The following is a 17,870-nucleotide window of genomic DNA, read 5'->3' as shown; positions in this document are numbered from 1 at the left end:
TCTCAGCGCCAACTCTTCAGAGTGAACCTAATAAAAAATAGGTAAGATCTGGTTAAAAAGAAATCAGGATTGGCTCCTGAATGAGTCACCAACTAAATGACATTAATTTTTTGGCCTGTTCGAAATGAACAGCAGAACTTGTTGAACACAGCTACTCAAGGTAGCCAGATGTCATAGTACTTAATGCTCAGATGGGACTTTTCATCCAGGGTTGAAAGAGAGCTTAATAAATGTGGAAAAGCATTAATTACTGCATTTTACACATTGGGAAACAGGCTAAGAGATTTTAAGCAACAAGTCCAAATTTTTATTGCAAAGCATTATTTCTGTAATGTTAATCATGTGTCTTAACCACACACACACACCTCTCCTCCCCTCCCCCATTTTAATTCACACACATTTCTTTAAAAATAATTTATTTTAAAAAATGCCTGAGCAAACTAACTGGCATGTTGAGACTGTAGAAACTTTGCTTGAACCTTTTCAAACAACCCTGTAGCTCTGGGGCAAGTACGTGTGTTTAAATTGTCAAATGTAATGCAGTACAGGTCCTGACTAGATAGCATTTGAAACCCCATGTGCTCACAGAAGCTGGAGATGTGTAAGTGTGGGATACCTTAGAAGGAATGCAGCCTGTAGCTAAAGCCCACCAGTACCAGCAGAAAGATGCCTGTTGCTTTTTGATGTGCTTCACATCAGGCTCTGAATGAAGTACGGTGCTGGTGGGTGGATTTTCCATTGCTTTTCAGAAATGCAATGGAAAATCAGGAACATCAGAACAAGTGAGGTGAGGCAGGAACCCAATGTAAGCTTCAAGGTGATGCTGCTGGTGAGAAAAACAGCCCTTGTCTAAAGGAAGAGTTCGTGTGGCCATAGAAAAAACCTGGCTATGGGACTGCTATGGCTGAAAAATAGATTTGTGCATGACAGCAAAACTCTTTGTACAGCTGGATCAGCTCTGCTGTGCAGTTTGTCTCTGCAATGCTTGTAGCAACAACATGCAAGGGGTGAGCTGAGGGAAGGGACTGCAGCAGCGTTCCTGTTTCAGTGCACAGCAGCTGTGATCTATGCCTGTGATACCAGCTGCTCTAAGTGTGGTCCCTGGACACACTGCTTTGGGGTAGGATGCTTAAGTCACCTGTCAGGACCACGTTAAAGTTTTATAGACCAATGGAGCTCAGGCTGGGACTTACATTCAGGAGCTGAGCCTGCCCAGAGCACCCGCAGTGTTGTGCTTGGGGGATAAAGTCAGCGTCTGCAGGCAGAGCAGGAGCAGCAGAGTACGACAGGGCTCTAGCGCCGCGAGCACACCCTTGCCGAGAACTGCTTGTGCCACATCCCTCCCCTTCTCCTGCACACCTGAGTTGTCCAAATTTGTTGTGGTGGTTCCCACGCTTCGCTGCCATAACACACTGAAAAAAAGCTTGCAAATGCTTTTATCCCTGCTGCTACACCTGAGGTGCTTTCTAGCCTTTGGGGTAGGCTTGGACACCTGCTACAAACATCTAAACATCAGTGTCTTCACCTATGTCCGATCACTTCAACACGGAGCCATCCAGGGAGGGGAGGGGAGGGCACAGGCTGTCCAGAGAGGCAGTGGGTGTCACTTCCAGGGTGATCTGTGCCCTTCTCTCAGCTCCACTGGCTGCAGCAACCAGCCACCAACCGGCCATAATAAAAGGTTACATACCAGGCTCACATCGTTTAGATATCTAAATCTCATTGAATCCTGCCCTTGATCTGTGCAGTGTAGGTGTCTGCAGCTAAGCCAGTCACCCTCGTTTCCCTTGACAGCCAACCGAGAGAAAAAGGCATTTTTAGGGTGTGATTCACTTGACCTATTTTAGCTACTACTCTAGGATGAGGTAAAGCCCTGTGCTTGACTAGCTCTTTGCTGACACCCACTTCTACTGGGCTGAATCAGAGCCGGAGGGAGCAGCAGAGGCTGTGCCAGGGACAGCTGCCTCCCCTGCCCGGCCAGTGGGCTGCCTGCTGCTGCAGCCCGGCTTGCTTGAGGGAGGAGATGCTCAGTGAGGAGGATGCACAGCCCCCGGGTGCTTCTTCAGCAAGAAGTCTGTGTCTCCGTGAACACGCCTGTGCCGTGTCCTCCCCCTGGCTCTTCCCAGCCAGCTCATCTCACCGCAATGTGTTATGAGTGGGCCTGGAGCTTACAGCCGCTCGGTGGGAGGACACAGCCCTGCGGCCCCACGGTCTGCAAGCTCCCCACGCGCTCTCCTTTGCAAAGTTCAGCCACTCGCCAAGGAATCGTGCTTCCCATGGTAGCAGAGTGATGGGCACCTCACGTTGTTTGGTTTGTAATCCGGAGCCCTTTCTCTCTGGTCCTCGAAGAAAACCTGATGTTTGAAGGTTGTTCTTGTTATTCAAAAAACAGCTCAAGCTTGTGCTCATTTATTTCCATGCAAGCTTAACATTGCAAAAGCTTTCAGAAAGCATCAGACTGCTGCCTCTCCTGCAGCAAACCTGCTTGCACTAAACGGCAAACCAGACTAGGGGCAAACCATCAAATGGACCTGACTTCAAAGGAGGCCTCAATGGCCACCTGTCCCTCACAAACAGATAAAGCAGTGACATGTGCATTGCCCGGAGCCTTCCTTTTGATGGCACCCAGGTGATGGTGTTTGCACATCCCATTACCTTGCTCATGTTTTGTCCTCTGTAATTACCATTACTGTAATTAACGCAGGCTAGGTCACAAGTTATTTTCATTTGGCAAGCTCCACATACATTTTAACACTGAGACTGAAAGTGAAATGTGTTTTCTACAGATGTAGAAAAGCTGCATTTTGATGGAAGTAAAGTCCTAAGAAAAAATGAAGCAAACGCTGAACTGATGGCCCAGGGTAGCTTAGCTCTGAAGTTCCTTGAAGGTGCTAGCGTGACAGAAGGGCAAGGTCACCATTGCCTTTTATTTCAGAACAAGAGATGAAAACACAACAAACCCTCAGCTCCATTGTTATGCCTCCTTGGAAGGAAGAACCTGAGCCAAACTTACTGATAGCTTCCCCCCTCACAGAGCCCCAAGATATGCACCTTTTACATGCAGTGCTTTCAGCCTGGGAGGGGTTAGGAGAGAGAATGGCAGAGACTCTCCCCTGCCCTCACTTTACCCCTCTCCGGGAAATTCCTGCCTCATGTAATTTAGTTGTGAACTTTGTCAGCATTATTGTGAGTGAGCATCGGTAACTTTTGCAGTGAGGGAGGCAAAGACATGCCCCACTTCACAGAGGGGCAACGAGAGCAATTTCTGAGCAAAACACATTTAATGTTTCATGCAAAAACCACCTCTGTAACTTCAGCCAGCGGTCAAACCAGTGGAGATCTACAGAAGTTACTCCAGAAGCCTGGTGAATTGAGCAAAGAATAACAACAACAGCATTGCCATGGGACGTTCAGCCTGACTCAGTACTGAACAGGGTATTCCAGCCTTTCCGCAGATTAGTGTTAGCAGGAGGCGCATGGTTTTGGGTTCAGTTGTCCACGGCTTTTCCATGAAAGGATCCTTACCTTGCTGTGTCCTCGGGTAGCTTCCTTTCCTTCTGTTTCCTGAAGGGCAAGGCTAGGCAGCAACTGGGACAATGCACCAGTGGGACCTGCTCTTGCTGCCCTTATTTCCCCCCTCTCCAGTTAGCTGCCACCCACAGCCCGGGCTGGGTGGGTTGGCTGGGGCAAGAGAAGGACCATGCTGGTGTCCAGGGGAGTTGCTGCTTGCAGGGCTCTGCTTGTCTTGAACACATCCCTGCGGAAGGACAGGGCTAATGCACACACCTGGAGGTTACACAGAGAGGGAGCTGTGCTGCTGCTTGTCCAGAGCTGGCTGCCATGCAGTTTCTCCCCACCTTCAAGGAAAACCTGTGTGCAAAGCTGTTGTCTGAGCTTCTGTGAAGTGGGCCACATTCAGTGACTTGGACATCCGACGCATTGGCTGAGCACATCATTCCTGCTCACAGCCTATGCAATAGCAGGCCAAATTAGCTACCATCACAGGTACACACAGCTCCACCAGCTGCTTAAATGTGCACCTCTATTTGCCAGGTATGAGTTTGGCTCTGTCATCACCAGTATAAAATGCAGAAATCAGCTAATTTCTGTCAGCACCTGGAAAGACAAGCTGAGTCAAGCTTTACTCTTCTGTCTCCCTCCTGGTGGTGAGCAGTAATGATCCTCCTGGCAGAGGTTTTGTGATTGTCTGCCCAAGCATGTAAGTGGAAGAATGATGTCCAGTTCATTTTCATGTGGTTGTTCATTGTGTGAGAAGACTTCGAATGTGAAGATTCCCACTACGGTATAGTCGCACAGCTCGTGGTGACTGCAGGTGCCTTTGGCTACCCCACTGCCACACCACACTGGTCATTAGCCGCACATGCTAACTTCTAGCAGTGGTAGGCTATAACCCTTCAGACAGGCCTGGTTCGAAGGGAGCAAATCTTTGCCTGTGCGTGTTACAGATACCTACTGCTGTTTGCCTATCTATGCTGTAATTATATACTGTAATGTTATATTTAGTTTTCTTAAGAAGACAGTAATAGCAGTGGAGGTGTACTGAGAAGCTGAGTCTAGACACATACAGTACACCAAAACCTTATTTAATACAGACAATTCAAGCTCTCATCTGAATGCAAGATCATTAACTGCTTCTCAGGCTCTTCAGCATTCAATAGTAGTAGTGCCTTGCAAACATTAATGTATCTAAGCATCGCAAAAACCCCATGAATTTTCATTTTATAAATGGAGGGAGACATGAAGCCACAGCTGTCAAAGGCCCACTGATTGCACTGGTAAACTTGTGACAGCAAGGCCCAGACTTGCAGAAAGCTGATGCCAAAGGGAAGATGGAGCCCAGCTCTCCTTGGGGACGTTCAGCTTTCCACCCATAGCAACCTGCTCTTTCTGCAATTGCTTTTGCTGTTCACTGGAAGGCTTGCAGCCTCTGTGAAAATGGCAGGTGGACAGAGAAGTGTCAGTCCGTAAGTCCCTGGTGAGCCAGGAGGATGTAAGCCCCAAACAGATCCAGCACGCTCCATTACACAGTGCTCCTCAATAAGGCAATGCCAGGGAGGGGGAGGACAGGGCCTCTAATGATGTTGATATCAATACTGGCACCCCATCATACTGACTCCGCTCTCTGTTCATTTACATGTCTCTGCAGATTACTTGCGTGTTGTGGACATTCATATGTTCAAGGACCCCCATGAGATCAACAAGCAGCAGCACCACACCGACAGGTACTACAGCCCCAAGCTGATAGTGCGCCGGGGACAGCCTTTCCAAATCCAGATTGACTTCAACCGACCCTACAACCCAGAGACGGACCAATTCTGGCTGGAGTATTTGATAGGTAAGTGCCTGGCAAAGGCTGTGTCGCATCAGCAAAGTAAGGCTGGAGAGCCTCTCATAAACAGGAACACAGCAGTATTTAATAGCTGGGTCTTTTCCTGTTACGATTGATAAGCCATAAAACCAGGCTTAACCATAGGCAAGGAAGGGCTTTTCTAAACAGGGTCTGAATCCCTACCCAAGAAAGTCAGCAGAATTGCTTGTGAGACAAGGAGCAGTATCTAGGGTTTTCTGTTTAGGAGGAGTTGTGCTTTATTGAGCTTTCAAAGTTATCTCTGGTTAATGCTGCATAGCAATGCTGAAAGGTAGGTGGAATCGGAAACATCTTTTATTAGTGTTTAGGAGATGCAGGGAGGAGAAATATGTTGTTTGAGGTGGGAGAGATGTCTGTGTATTAAGTGGGATAACAAAACGTTGAGTATGCAAGGGGGGGAAATTTCACAGTGTGGAAGGAGGCCTTGCAACTTTGCAGCTGCATTTACAGTCAGCTTGGTAACCAGGGAGAAGGAGCAGAAGTTGTAGCTTTAGACCAGAGACTTATTCAGGGCCACATCAGAGGCTTTCTTGATTTACTGCAAAAGGAGCAAGAAAGCATTTTTCTTCTTGCTAAGAGACCTTCTTCAGAAACACAGGTCTTAATGTACTTGTTGGCTTATTGAAGGTACAGGGCTAAAGAAGGGCATGACCTTGCTAGAGAAGGGGAAAAGCAAGTGACAGAATGGGACTCCCTGCTGTGCTCCAAAGATGGCCCCACTGAACACTGCTCCCTACATCACAGCTCTGGGAAAGACCCAGCCTCGTCCAGAGTGATCTGGGAGTTTCTGTGTTAAGACATCAATGTTCTCCTTATAAACTCTTTAAAGTAGGTTTGAATTGATGCTTTAATTTGCTTTCCTGAGAGATGCAGTTCCAAAATTTGTAACATTGATTTTTTTTCCCCACCATTGAATTATGATGGTGTGGCCATTTATTAGATTTGTTGCCTTTTAAAGCTAGATGGGCATTTATCTCTTAAACATGTGCAGTGAAAAGGTTACTCTCTACACATTTTTTTTCATGGGTCTCTTCTTTCTAATTTAAATTAGGGTTGGAAGGCATGTTATGACAGTCCAGTGAATGATTGGCTGAGCAGCCACAAGTGCCTTTAAAAATTTAATATGCATAAATATCATTAGTTCTTTTGGGATTTAATTAAATTCACGACTGTTCCCTTAATCTTTATATGTTTAAAACAAACAGCTGTATCAAGAAGAAGTGGAAAATGGAACATTTGTTTTTTATTGCATTGCGTACAGTTTGCATTTGTTTTAATCAGATATTTTGTATCAGAAGAAGAAATTTAACACTTCTTTTGACATTGCACAGTCCACTTAAGAGAACATACTCACTTATTTTCCTGTTGCTGTTTCCAAACACATCTGTCCATGGTTTGTACCTTGCATCTCTAAGTGTGGATAAAAATCCCCTCATCCTCAGCCGTGGCAGGAGTGGGGTTAAACGCAGCTCAAGCCAGGGCAGACTTGGAACAAACTTAATTCTGAGTGATTACTTTGGAGTCAGCCATGAGTCTGTGGTTGACTTTCCCTCCTCATTTTTCACTGTTACTGTCCTTTCTGTGAAATGGGAATGGGAGTGCTGCTGTCCCATGTGTGGTGGCTGGCAGTCAGCTGAAGGAAAGGGCTGCATGTGCAGGGTATATACAACGCTATTGTCCTCCCCTGTTTTTTAAGCGTCTGCTTCTGTGAGCACCACTGCCCTCTTGCTACAAAGGAATTTAGCTCTCAGAGATTCAACTGGGAGAAGAGATGTTCAGGCTCCTCTGTTGGGACCTGGTTAATACTCAGTGCTCCACAGATGTTTCTCTTTATGCACATAGAATTGTAGAATCATTTAGGTTGGAAAAGACCTTTAAGATCAAGTCCATGTGGTGAAAACACAGAAGGTTTGCTCTCAGAGGCTAGCAACAGAAAGCAAAACAAAAACAGTCCACAAAGGAGAAGAAAATTATTCAGAGATAATCTGCTTGACCCTTGGTACTTCTGCTTTTAGTGGCAAGTCCAATGTTTAATGTCCAGAAGAAAAGAAAGATTTCTTGTACTTGGGAAAGAGCACTGAGCACTCCAGGTTTCACTGCTGTGCTCTCAAACCTTTTGTCACGGGGAGACGTGGTCATTTTCACCCAAGTTTTTTCTGTTCATCTGCCTGAAGAGCGGGTGTTCCCCTCTCCTCATGCCAGCTGCCCTAAAACGAGAGCCCAGCCCAAAAGTGGCTGCCTAGGTGGGCAGCGTGAGCCGAAGAGGGAGGCAGGCACCTCCAGGTGGCAGTTTAGCCCTGCTGTCTTAAAATGGGTTGAATTCCCTTCTGGATTTTTCTTTTTCCTCGGTTGACTTTCCCCCATAGGCCAGGCTCTAGCTTTCAGATGGCCAGAGGCAGGGGAGGTGAATCCGTACCCTTGGGTACCATCTAGGGACTGGCTCAGGCATCAGCCTTGCAGCAGAGGCAGCCTGAGCTTGGAGAAGCTTTTCACACTGAAACAAAGGGTGTACCTCCTAGGAAAGTGCTGATTTTGAGAGATGAAACTGATGGGTGCACAGAAATATAGGCAGGTGGTTGTTAAATGACATTTCCAAGGAGCCTTCCGTGTGCCGAGCAGCTGATTTCAAACGGTGCAGCAGAACTGTAGAATGACCGAGGCTGGAGGGACCTCTGGAGGTCTCATGTCCAAGCCCGTGCTCAAAGCAGCTCCAGCTGCTCAGGGCCTTGCCCTACAGACAGGTTTTGAGTATCTCCAAGGTGGGAAGGTGACTCCAAACAATGTGGACTAGGTTGTCCAGAGCTGTAGAATCTTTTGGCCATTTCAAGGTGATATTCTCATTAGGTACAAAAAACATTTTTGGTAGGGATTGCTGGCCTTGGCTCCCAGGGAATTCAGCTGGAGCTGGGAAAACTCAACGTCTCTTTGTGTAGGGCTGTGCCTACAATGAGGGCTGTTTATACAACAGCACCATATAAAGCTATTCAGAAATTATTAGTTCCCAGCACTAGAAATTTCCCAGCATTGGTGTTAATCCATCACAGAATTTTTATCCATTAAAGACTAATTTTGCTCCTGAAAAATGTGACAATGGTAATGACTTGATCCTGTGTGTGTGCAGAACTATTATATTTCCTTTATTCCCTAAAATTTAGTTTTACTTCTTTTTTTTGTTCCTATTTTTGCCTCTTTGCATCATTAAAAAGATGATTAATGAAGCAAGTAAAGCAAGTAGAGACTGCTTAATCCTTCTAATTGATAATGCATCAAGGGTACCTGGGACAAATGCTTCTTGTGTCATGTGAAACTAAGTCTGAAACACTCACAGAACAATCTTCAGTAACATTTTTTTTTAATCCACGGTCCATTTAAAGACCATACAGAGTCTAGAATTGGACTAAATTGTGTAAAAATATATATGTGTGTGTGTATGTGTAAATACATAAATAATTCACTCCAGTCTCTCAAAAGTCACTGTCACTGATATTCTTCTACGATGGTTCCTTAAGACTGAAGTCAGTTATGCTTTAACAGACTGTTTTCTGTAGAGTCATTATCGGTGAAATTGGCTGAAGTGCTAACATGTGAATGATTATAATTCAGTTTTGCACATAATGCTTCATTAAATTAGGACCATACTTGTCTGCCAAAGTATGGAAAACAATGAATGTGCCAAAAAATCCACATGGAAAAATATCCACTTATAAAGAGTAATGGGATGTTATTCCAGGTCTTGTGCTGGACTGCAGCCCTACCTCAGTACCTGTGGTTTGGGAGCTGCTCCATCACCAAATATTTCCTCACAGCCCACTTCCTGGCTTTAATGAGAAGAAGGGTGAGCATCACCCCTTGGGAAATACTCATTTTATTGGTCTGGGGTTGAGATGAAAGAGCCTCAGGAGAAGTGTAGATGCTGTGTTTACATCCAGTTCCCCACAGTGGGAACAATTTCAGTGTGCTTGGAGCCCCAGGGACCTCAGCAGAGCCAATGACACCTTCACCCATCTTGATCTCTTCTGACTCCCACCTTCATGGTGATGGGAATACTTTGTGCTGCTCTTGGCTTTCCACAGCGTGGGGCTCAGCCTGCCTGAGTGTGGCTCCTGCACCCGGGGCAGCCCACTTGGCGTGAGTGCTGCAAAGTTTCCACAGTCACTGCTGCACTGGCAGTGATTCCTCTGAAAAGCAGATGTGTGATTAGATGGGCTTATATGGCCTTCAATCTTGCTTTTAGTAGTAGTTTCCTGTACAGGGCTGTAAATCCTGGAGTGGTTGATGAGTTTACATGGTGCATCCTTACTCTAATGATATATTTCCCCACATCCTCATAAATTGTTGTCTATTTGTGTTTTCCTTAAATGGCTTCATAAATCCATATATATTGGTCTAGCCCTAAATATTATTACGAACATTTTATTCATTGGCATACTTCTGGAACGATCATAAATCCCAGTCTACCGGTAGTAGAAGAAAGTACCACCTCTCCACACGTGTGCCTGCATGGACACCCACGCACCTACCTGTGGGTGCTCCTCAGGCTTCTACAAATAATTGGCTTCTGGGCTGAGATGAGAGCAGAGACTTACTGATCCTTTTTCCATAGTCTTCCCCAGGCCTACTCCAGAGGAACAGTTATAAACACATGAAAGCAGCTAAGAACCTAAAGGTGTTAGAGCTGAACCTATATGGCTTATTAAGGTGACAACACATTCCCACTTCTAGTCAGAAGGGCATCTGAGTACAACTAAATAACCAGGGGTCCGATTCAGGACACCCACACCAGAATCAACGGAGCTCTTCACACCGTCCCACAGTGTCCACAGCCTTTCTCTAATTTCACAGCAGTGTTGGGACATGGGTTATTCCAGGAGGGTTGAGGTTTTGTTCTTTTGTCAGACAAGGAACTCCGGGAAGTATTTTTACCCCTGCTGTCACCCGTTGTCCTCAGTAGCTCTGGGGCAGGGCAGGTGGTAGCTGGTGGAATGGCTGGGACATGAGGTGTCCCTCTGCACCTTGGGTGGGATGTCAAGCTGAATTCTGCTACTGGGATAAAGTTCCTGATTGGAAAAAGCTGGATCTTGATTTTTTTAGGAGCCTTCTTGGCGTTATACAAGAACAGCTAACTGTGGTGCTGGGGGCAAACTCTGTTGGTGTTGGTACGTGACCAATGCTGAGAGATTATTAAATCACTATATCCCTGTTTAACAAAGAACTCCAAAAACTGAACACAGAAACACCTGATGGTCTAAATATGGAGTCCCATTTTGAGAGAGAAAGAATAACTTATTACCACTAGAACACATTTCCTAGGGAATAACTCTGGACAGAGAAGAGACCTGTTTGCCAGCTCTTAGCAAACAACAAACTTCTTCACTTTCTGAACAAAGGCATTTGGGATATATTTTTTCCTCCCCTCTGGAATTCCCAGCCAGGCCCCGGAGGAGCAGAGAGGAGGTAGTCCCTCGAGGTGCTCCGTGAATGCTGTATTTCATGCAAAGGAATCTTTATCTTTATTATGCTCTCCTTTTGCACTGCTGCAGCAGCATCAAGTGGCACATAAAACCTAGCTGTATTTTTTAATGGTTTTAATAGCTGAGGTGCGTGACTCTGGTGTATGTTTTACAACTTTTAAAGTACTAGAGACATTCACTCCTGGGACAGAGTGGTCAGATGTTAAGGATTCCTAACCGGAGCCATAAGCAAAAATTATTTCAAAATATTTGGGTTTCCTACATTTCCAGGTTTGTATGCAGCACTTCTGAAGGCAATGGAATTTGAGGGTGGGAGGAACCCAGGTGTGATATTACAGTAGCAGCTTAAAGACACTACTGTTTTTTGCAAAAAATTGTTTCCCTTTCTTGCTTGTTTTGATAGTTTGGGATTTTATTAGAGCATCTCTCCTCTTTCTTTTCTCTTTGTTTTACCTTTTTTTCCCCATTCCTCTCCTCCCCTCCCCTCCCCTCCTTTCCTCTCTTTTCTGTCCTTCTCCTCTTCTCCTCCTTCTTTCTCTTCTTTCTTCTTCCTTTTGCCTTTTCTGAAATTCGTTGTAGTTATTCATAGTGATCCATAAGGCATGATCCCAGCACACCAACACCCATCCCCAGGCTGCTTGCTCCAATAAGGCTTACTTCTGCTACTTGTGGCTTCCAGCTCAAATATATTTATCAACTTGTCACAACCATTATACTTCTAGGGCTGGCATTGAAATAGATTCTTTACCCTTTGTACGAAAGGGTGTGCCTAGGTAAAACAAATGAACCTAACAGGAAAATTCTTAACTTTATTCTGTGTAACATATGTCCCAAAGGGAGACAGATTCATCAACTCCTTTAAAAAACAATCTTCTAAGGAGGGTTCCTCAAAAGACTATTGAGAAATAGCTTTGCTCACCTCCCTCTTCTGAGGCATCCTACTTCCATCAGGGAGGAAATGTCCTCTGAAACTCACTATATCTCTAATCTCTATGCTACCAAATTTTCCCTCCTTCCTGCCAAAAGTCAAACACCTCCTCACTTCTGTAGGGCTGGTCCAAGAGCACCCTGTGGGCTGCACGAACAGCAGGGCACCAACTTGACAGTGGCATTAAGGAGCTGTTTAATGCACGCACGCATACAGCAATGTGTATGTCCAGTGGGGATCAAGGGAAAAACTAAATCAGATGGAGATAGGGGCTTTCAGGGACCGGGCAGGGGAGGAGGAGGAGGAGGAGGAGTATCATCTGAGCAAGCCTTGGTCCCTGTTAGTCACTTGTAAGGAACAGCAGCAGAATTGGGTAACTGGAGGAGGAGCACTCGTGTTTTGGCAGCTGAACTTGCTGTACCCATCTCTCACTCTCCCTCTGTTGCTGTAAATCCCTCTCTGGTGTGGCAGTTTTACCCAGAATTAAACACAGCTTGCCTCCGTGCCTGACGAGCCCGGAGCTGACATGCTAAGGAGGTAAAGCATATGTTAAAAATAACTCACTTTGAATGCATGTGTGTGTGGCCACAGTTTTGTGGTTTAGATGCCTCATTCTTTTGCCGCTGCGTAAATAGACTTTGGCAAGCTTTAACAAACACTGCACTCTCCTTTTTGCCCCTGTAAAGTGTGAGTGTGTGGTGGGGGGCATCCCATACATACCCACATCCACTTGTGGTGTGTTTTGCCATGTGGACCATCACTCATGTTTATTTACTTTCAAAGCCTTGTGATGCAGCACTGAGGGAGACCTGAGCTCCTTTGATAGCAACAGCAGCTATTTGGCTCCTCTTTTCCCAGGTGCCTGGAAACCCCAGGAGGTGCTGAGCTGAGCTGAGCCCCAACTGAAGTGAAGAGGAGCTTTAGGAACCCGACTTGGATAGCTATAGAAACCAAGGTGTGATACGAAAGGATAAGGAAGAAGTATGAAAGGTTTGCAAGCCTGTGCACTGTGCAGCAGGGAAAAGAGATACGTTTGTGCCATTAAACCTTCTGTACAAGGGAGGTTTCTGTAAAAATAATGTCTTCTGGTAGTATCATAGCTTAGTACCTAGCATTGAAATGCAAAGCATTGGAGGCCCATGAAATAGGGTCACTGCGAATTGTGTCCTGACCTCTCCTGCCTTGGAGGCAGGACACTCAGCAGCCCCCGTTCAGTGACTGATATCTTCTAAGCTGCAAAAGGAGCCTATAAAAAGCTCACCCAGTGCCTGGTGGTGACAGTGCAGTGGCCTCCAGGCTTCCTGAGTTCTTAGGCTGGATTTTCCCCTCTCCATGTGCTGTTAGAGAGGGCAGACAGGGACATCCCAACAGTGTGATGTCACACGGTGACTTTGTCTTTCAGAGAGCAATTGGCTGTGACATGTCCTCATGTGAAGGCCAGAGCCTCCTACACCCCAAGCACACGTGAGGCAACCACAAAGAACTGGCTGTGGAGCATGGTTCAGGATGCCAGCTCCTGGAGCAAACCAGAGCAGGAGAAATCCTGAGCCAGCTGATGCTGCTGGCAGAAGCACCCTCCTGTCAGCATAAAAAGAGTTTATCTTGTCTACATGGCTCCTGGTCCTGATTCTTCATGGGTTCGGTTAACACCAGAAACCCTGCAGAGAGTGCTCTGCCAGGCGTTTGCAGGCTTTTGGTAATGAGTCTTTGGATAACATTGAATCTCCTTCCTCAGAGACTAACCCAGAGAATGAAATCACCACTGCATGTTATCCCTTCTGAGAAAGGGCTGACATTACAGATATCCCAACTACAAGCCAAAGTTGGCCCTACTTTTCAACTGCAGCCAGAAACCTGTGCTCAACATGTAGATAAAAGTCAAATGGCCAAGCCATCCTGAGAGGACTTCCCCACGATGTTGATAAACATAGTACTGAACCTACGTAAGGATTCTTTTGCCAGTAACCTTGGCATGCAATGCCAAAGTTACTCAGCTTTACAGCACTCCAGTATCGAGACAACAGATGTGTGTATATGAGACTAGTGTGGCTGATGCTGTCAGGTGTCTGGATGTGTGATTACAATTCAGCTCCACAAATTCCCATCAGAAAGAACAATTCTCTCGCTCTTCCATTTGCATTTCAGTTTTGATTTCAGAGGATTAGGAAACCTGTCCTCTCTTCAAAGAAGATATTGGAAATTGTTGGTTGTGCTCTTGAGGGCTCTGCCCATCTTCCCAGGCTTCCTCATAGGTTCAGGATTTTATGCAACCACTAGTGAGCACCAAACCCTGCTCATCTATCAGAAGTAAAAATTACTGTTTGTAACATCTTCAGGTTATCCTGACTTCTAGGATATTCCCTTGCCTGGCCTGCAGGGATGCAGGCAATACCCCAGAGCGTTTTCTCCTCACAGGTGAGCAAGATAGTGCAGTGACCTCTCTCTCTTACTGTGTGGGAGCAGCTGTGGGGGATGTGCACAGGTTCTGGGCTGAAAGGACCTTGCATACTCTTCAGCAGCAGCTACAGGTGCTCCCTTTTCAAGCAACAAGTATATGAGGGTGTCTTGTGGCTTTGCATGCAAAAGGGACCTTTGTTTGGAAGGGCGAATAGAGTTTTGCATGTTGAGGTTTCAGAAAAGTGAGAAGAGGCTTGGTACTTTGCCAAACCTGCCATGAAGTGTTAGTGACAGGGTTTCCATAAGGATTTCTTGCAAAGGCCTCATGGCTTCTTTGAGATCCTATCTGGTTCCTATAGGCAGATTTACTGGGAAATGATTCTGCAGACTCCCCACGTACACATGGTGTACACGGACACGGTGGTGCAAAGCCCCACCACAGTACAGCTCCTTCTGTCCCCAGTGGGTTCCTAACCACATTAAAATAGTAACCTCTCCCCCCTCCCGCCTTTCTGAAGGAGGAGAGGGGGGTATTTTAAAAGTAGCACTTGTTAACGCTTTTCAAGGATGTCAGTTCAATTACTTGGTTGGCTCTGCTGCTTTGTTTGTGTGGACTGCTTTTTTAAAATAACAATTATGTCAAAACTAGAAGCAAAATATCAACTGTAGAGGCAAGCTGGGTCATAACCAGTTGCACTACAAAGAACAAGAATATGTTGAGCTCTCAGATCGCCATTTGTTAGCAGGCACAAGACTCTTATCTCTGTTACTTCTATAGGCTCTTCTCTCTAGACTGACTTTCCTTTGATGACTTATATTTGAAGTGTCCAGTGCTTTATCTTTGAGTGTTTTCTATTGATTTTGCTCTCTTATTCTACTCCTTTTTTCTTCTGTAGGTCTCTTCCTTCTGTCGCATCCCTCGCTGATCTGAATGGGTTTCATGGGTTACAGCATCCCTGGCCAACAGGGAAAAGTGAGCTCTTTATGTGCATTGAACTTCTGCAAAATGGAAATTCATGTGCACCGAATAATCTCTTGGATGAAGCACAGTAGCCCCAAATTTCTCAGAAACACGGATGGAGCGGCAGCTCGCAAGCTTCAGATGCAAAGCTGGAGTTGTCCTTTCCCAGAATGTAACAGTGTTCAGATCTGGGATTATCACTACATCAGCTGTACAAAAATAAGCAAGCAGAAAAATCAACACCCTTGTGAGTTTAATTTTGAAGCTCTTAAATAGTAGGAATGAAAAATATAGAAGTCTGTCTCTCTGTCTGCCATCGTTGCTTTTCATTACCCTATTTTTGAATGAGAGAGTCTGACTTTCAGCCTAAAATATGAAACAAAGAATAGATTTGAGAATGAGATAAGGAACTCAGCCTTCTCACAAATGTCTTTTCTGTCTGTGCTGCTGGTTGGCTTCCAGATATAGTTTGGCTCTACCTCAGGCTCAGAGGGTGGAGCCTCACACAACTTTGAATCCTGGCAGTGTGCATGTTTACATGTAGCCTGTCCATCTAGATGCTTTTTATAACTGGCAGCGTAAAATAGGCTTCTCTGGGGTGGGATTTGTCTTACTATGAGGTAGACTATCACATGCAGTACTTTGGAGATGTGTCACACTTCAGGTCCTGTTTCTTGCAGAGAAAGTTTCAGCCCAGATGTGCTCATCTATACCTTGAGTATCCAGAGTTGGTTCCCACTCCTTCCATGAGGAGTGGATGCTTGGGAGGAACTGAGCATTGGGTACCTGTTGGTGGACTGACATGTATTTTTTCCACTTGTGTCAACTTGCATGGAAGAGCACTTGCTCTCTGCTTGTCAGCACAGTAGTGCAGTGAGGAGAACAAGGTTCTGCTCTGCTAAAGAGCCCCAGAGCCAGTGCCTATGCCCCAGTGGGCACTTGCACACAATCAACGAGGGTGGTGGATGCATCTGAACTGGGGAAGGGGCTCCTACCTAAACTTACCAACAGTGTAGCTGACACCAAGGCAAGGAGCAAGTTGGAGGGCAGCTTGCTGCACAGGGATAAACAGCTGTGAGCAAAGAAAGCCTGCTCATGCTGGCAGGGCTACACTCCTGGCAGTGCCTGAGCCAGCAAGATTGTAGCTTGCTGGAGTGAGATGGGTGGAAGTGTCTGTGCAGGCTGCTTGCTGGGAGGTGTTGCATGTATTCATGTGGCTGTACTGCCAAGTGACCAGGCACTGTGTGAAGCAATGAGGGAGGGCGCTGGTTTCCACCCATTAAAACTTGCCACCTCTGTTGAAAACAAGACAAAGGGACAGAGGACTGCCAGAAAATTAAGAAACTGTCAAAACAAGGTGAACCTATTCACCTTTCTTTCCAGGTCGCTACCCACAGCAAAACAAAGGCACCTACATCCCAATACTAGTAGGTGATGTGCTAAGACCCGGTGAGTGGGGAGCCAAGATTACCTACAGGGAGAACAACTCCATTCGCCTGTCCATCATGTCCTCTGCCACCTGCGTCGTTGGGAAGTTTCGCCTGTACGTTGCTGTCTGGACTCCCTTTGGCATCCTCCGGACACACAGAAATGCAGAAACCGACACTTACATCCTGTTCAATCCCTGGTGCCAGCGTAAGTACTTACCAGAGTCAAAGGTTTGCACTTTCTGCTGCTGGGCTCATTAGGTTTTGAGAGGGGGTGGTGCAGGAAGGGGACCTTGGTACCAAGGAGGCTGGAGACACTCCAGTTTGGGTCTGGAAATTATATAGTAACTCTGCCAAGAGGCGAGTCTTTCAGGCTGGGGAATAGCCCTGTGTGAGCGGAGCTCCACGCTGCAGACCTGTGCCTGTGCTGTAGCTGCACTCTGCAGTTTTATGAGGCCAAGCCTGTGTTTACCAGTTCAGGGTCTGTTTCTTGTAGTAAACATACTCCAAGGTTTTGCTCTGACTTGAATAGGCATCAGCGTGAACCTCCTGCCTGCCTGTGTGTGCCTTAAACTGACAAGTCACTACAGGCACGTTTTTTTCCCAGGACTCGGTCTGGGGCAATTGTGGCAGTGTCCCGTACTTTGTTGAGTTACATCGCTGATTGCCACATTTGGGAAGGAATATCTGCAGCTGAAAGCCTGCAGGAATTCAGTGGGAGCTGCTGCTCCTGCATACATTGGACGGACTCAACCTGCTGTGCCATCGCTGGTGGTGCCTTCCCACCACTACATGACATTTGTCCTTATGCCTTCCCCTTTACTGGTGACTAATTAGCAGCAACCGTCGCCTCTGTGAGAAACAGAACATTTTGCAAATGAGCCTTTTTTTTATAATCCAGTGGGTTGAAGAACAATTTATTTTTTTAATCTCTTTGGATCTTGGGTAAAATCAGCCCTTCCACCTTCAGAATTGTATTTTACCTAATGAACTCCATGTGTGGCTTTAAGAAGAGGGCAAGGAGGACCAGGGAGGTTTGGCTCAGCCTTCTGACAGGCTGTAGCAATGTGTCTCAGCTTCCAACACTTGTCGGGCTCCAAGTCATACATATTGCTATATATTTAGGTCACCAGCTAACTTTAACATTCTCCTGCCACCCTTCCTTATCTTTCAATTTTTTTACCAGCGTATTTGCATCAAATAATCCCATACCAAACAAGGGCCATCCTACCCAGTGACAAGTAAGTTTAGCGTTATTAATAGAGCCCATTATTCAGCTGCACTGCTGTCAGTACAT

The 17,870-nt window shown here is 46.0% G+C and overlaps 1 protein-coding gene across 3 annotated transcripts in view; it reads left to right on the top strand.

Annotated features, from left to right (window-relative positions):
• The window catches only part of F13A1 (coagulation factor XIII A chain), a 63,494-nt gene that overhangs the window by 4,678 nt on the left and 40,946 nt on the right, over window positions 1-17,870 (top strand). For all 3 annotated transcript variants that reach the window (XM_055705403.1, XM_014276575.3, XM_014276574.3), the window contains 2 exons: window positions 5,168-5,356; window positions 16,530-16,781. In XM_055705403.1, coding sequence (XP_055561378.1) covers window positions 5,168-5,356; window positions 16,530-16,781 — 441 coding nt within the window. The remainder of the gene's footprint in view (window positions 1-5,167; window positions 5,357-16,529; window positions 16,782-17,870) is intronic.

This window comes from Falco cherrug, chromosome 3, assembly GCF_023634085.1.
Source record: "Falco cherrug isolate bFalChe1 chromosome 3, bFalChe1.pri, whole genome shotgun sequence".
Classification (NCBI taxonomy): domain Eukaryota; kingdom Metazoa; phylum Chordata; class Aves; order Falconiformes; family Falconidae; genus Falco; species Falco cherrug.
This window is presented reverse-complemented; position numbering and strand designations above follow the sequence as displayed.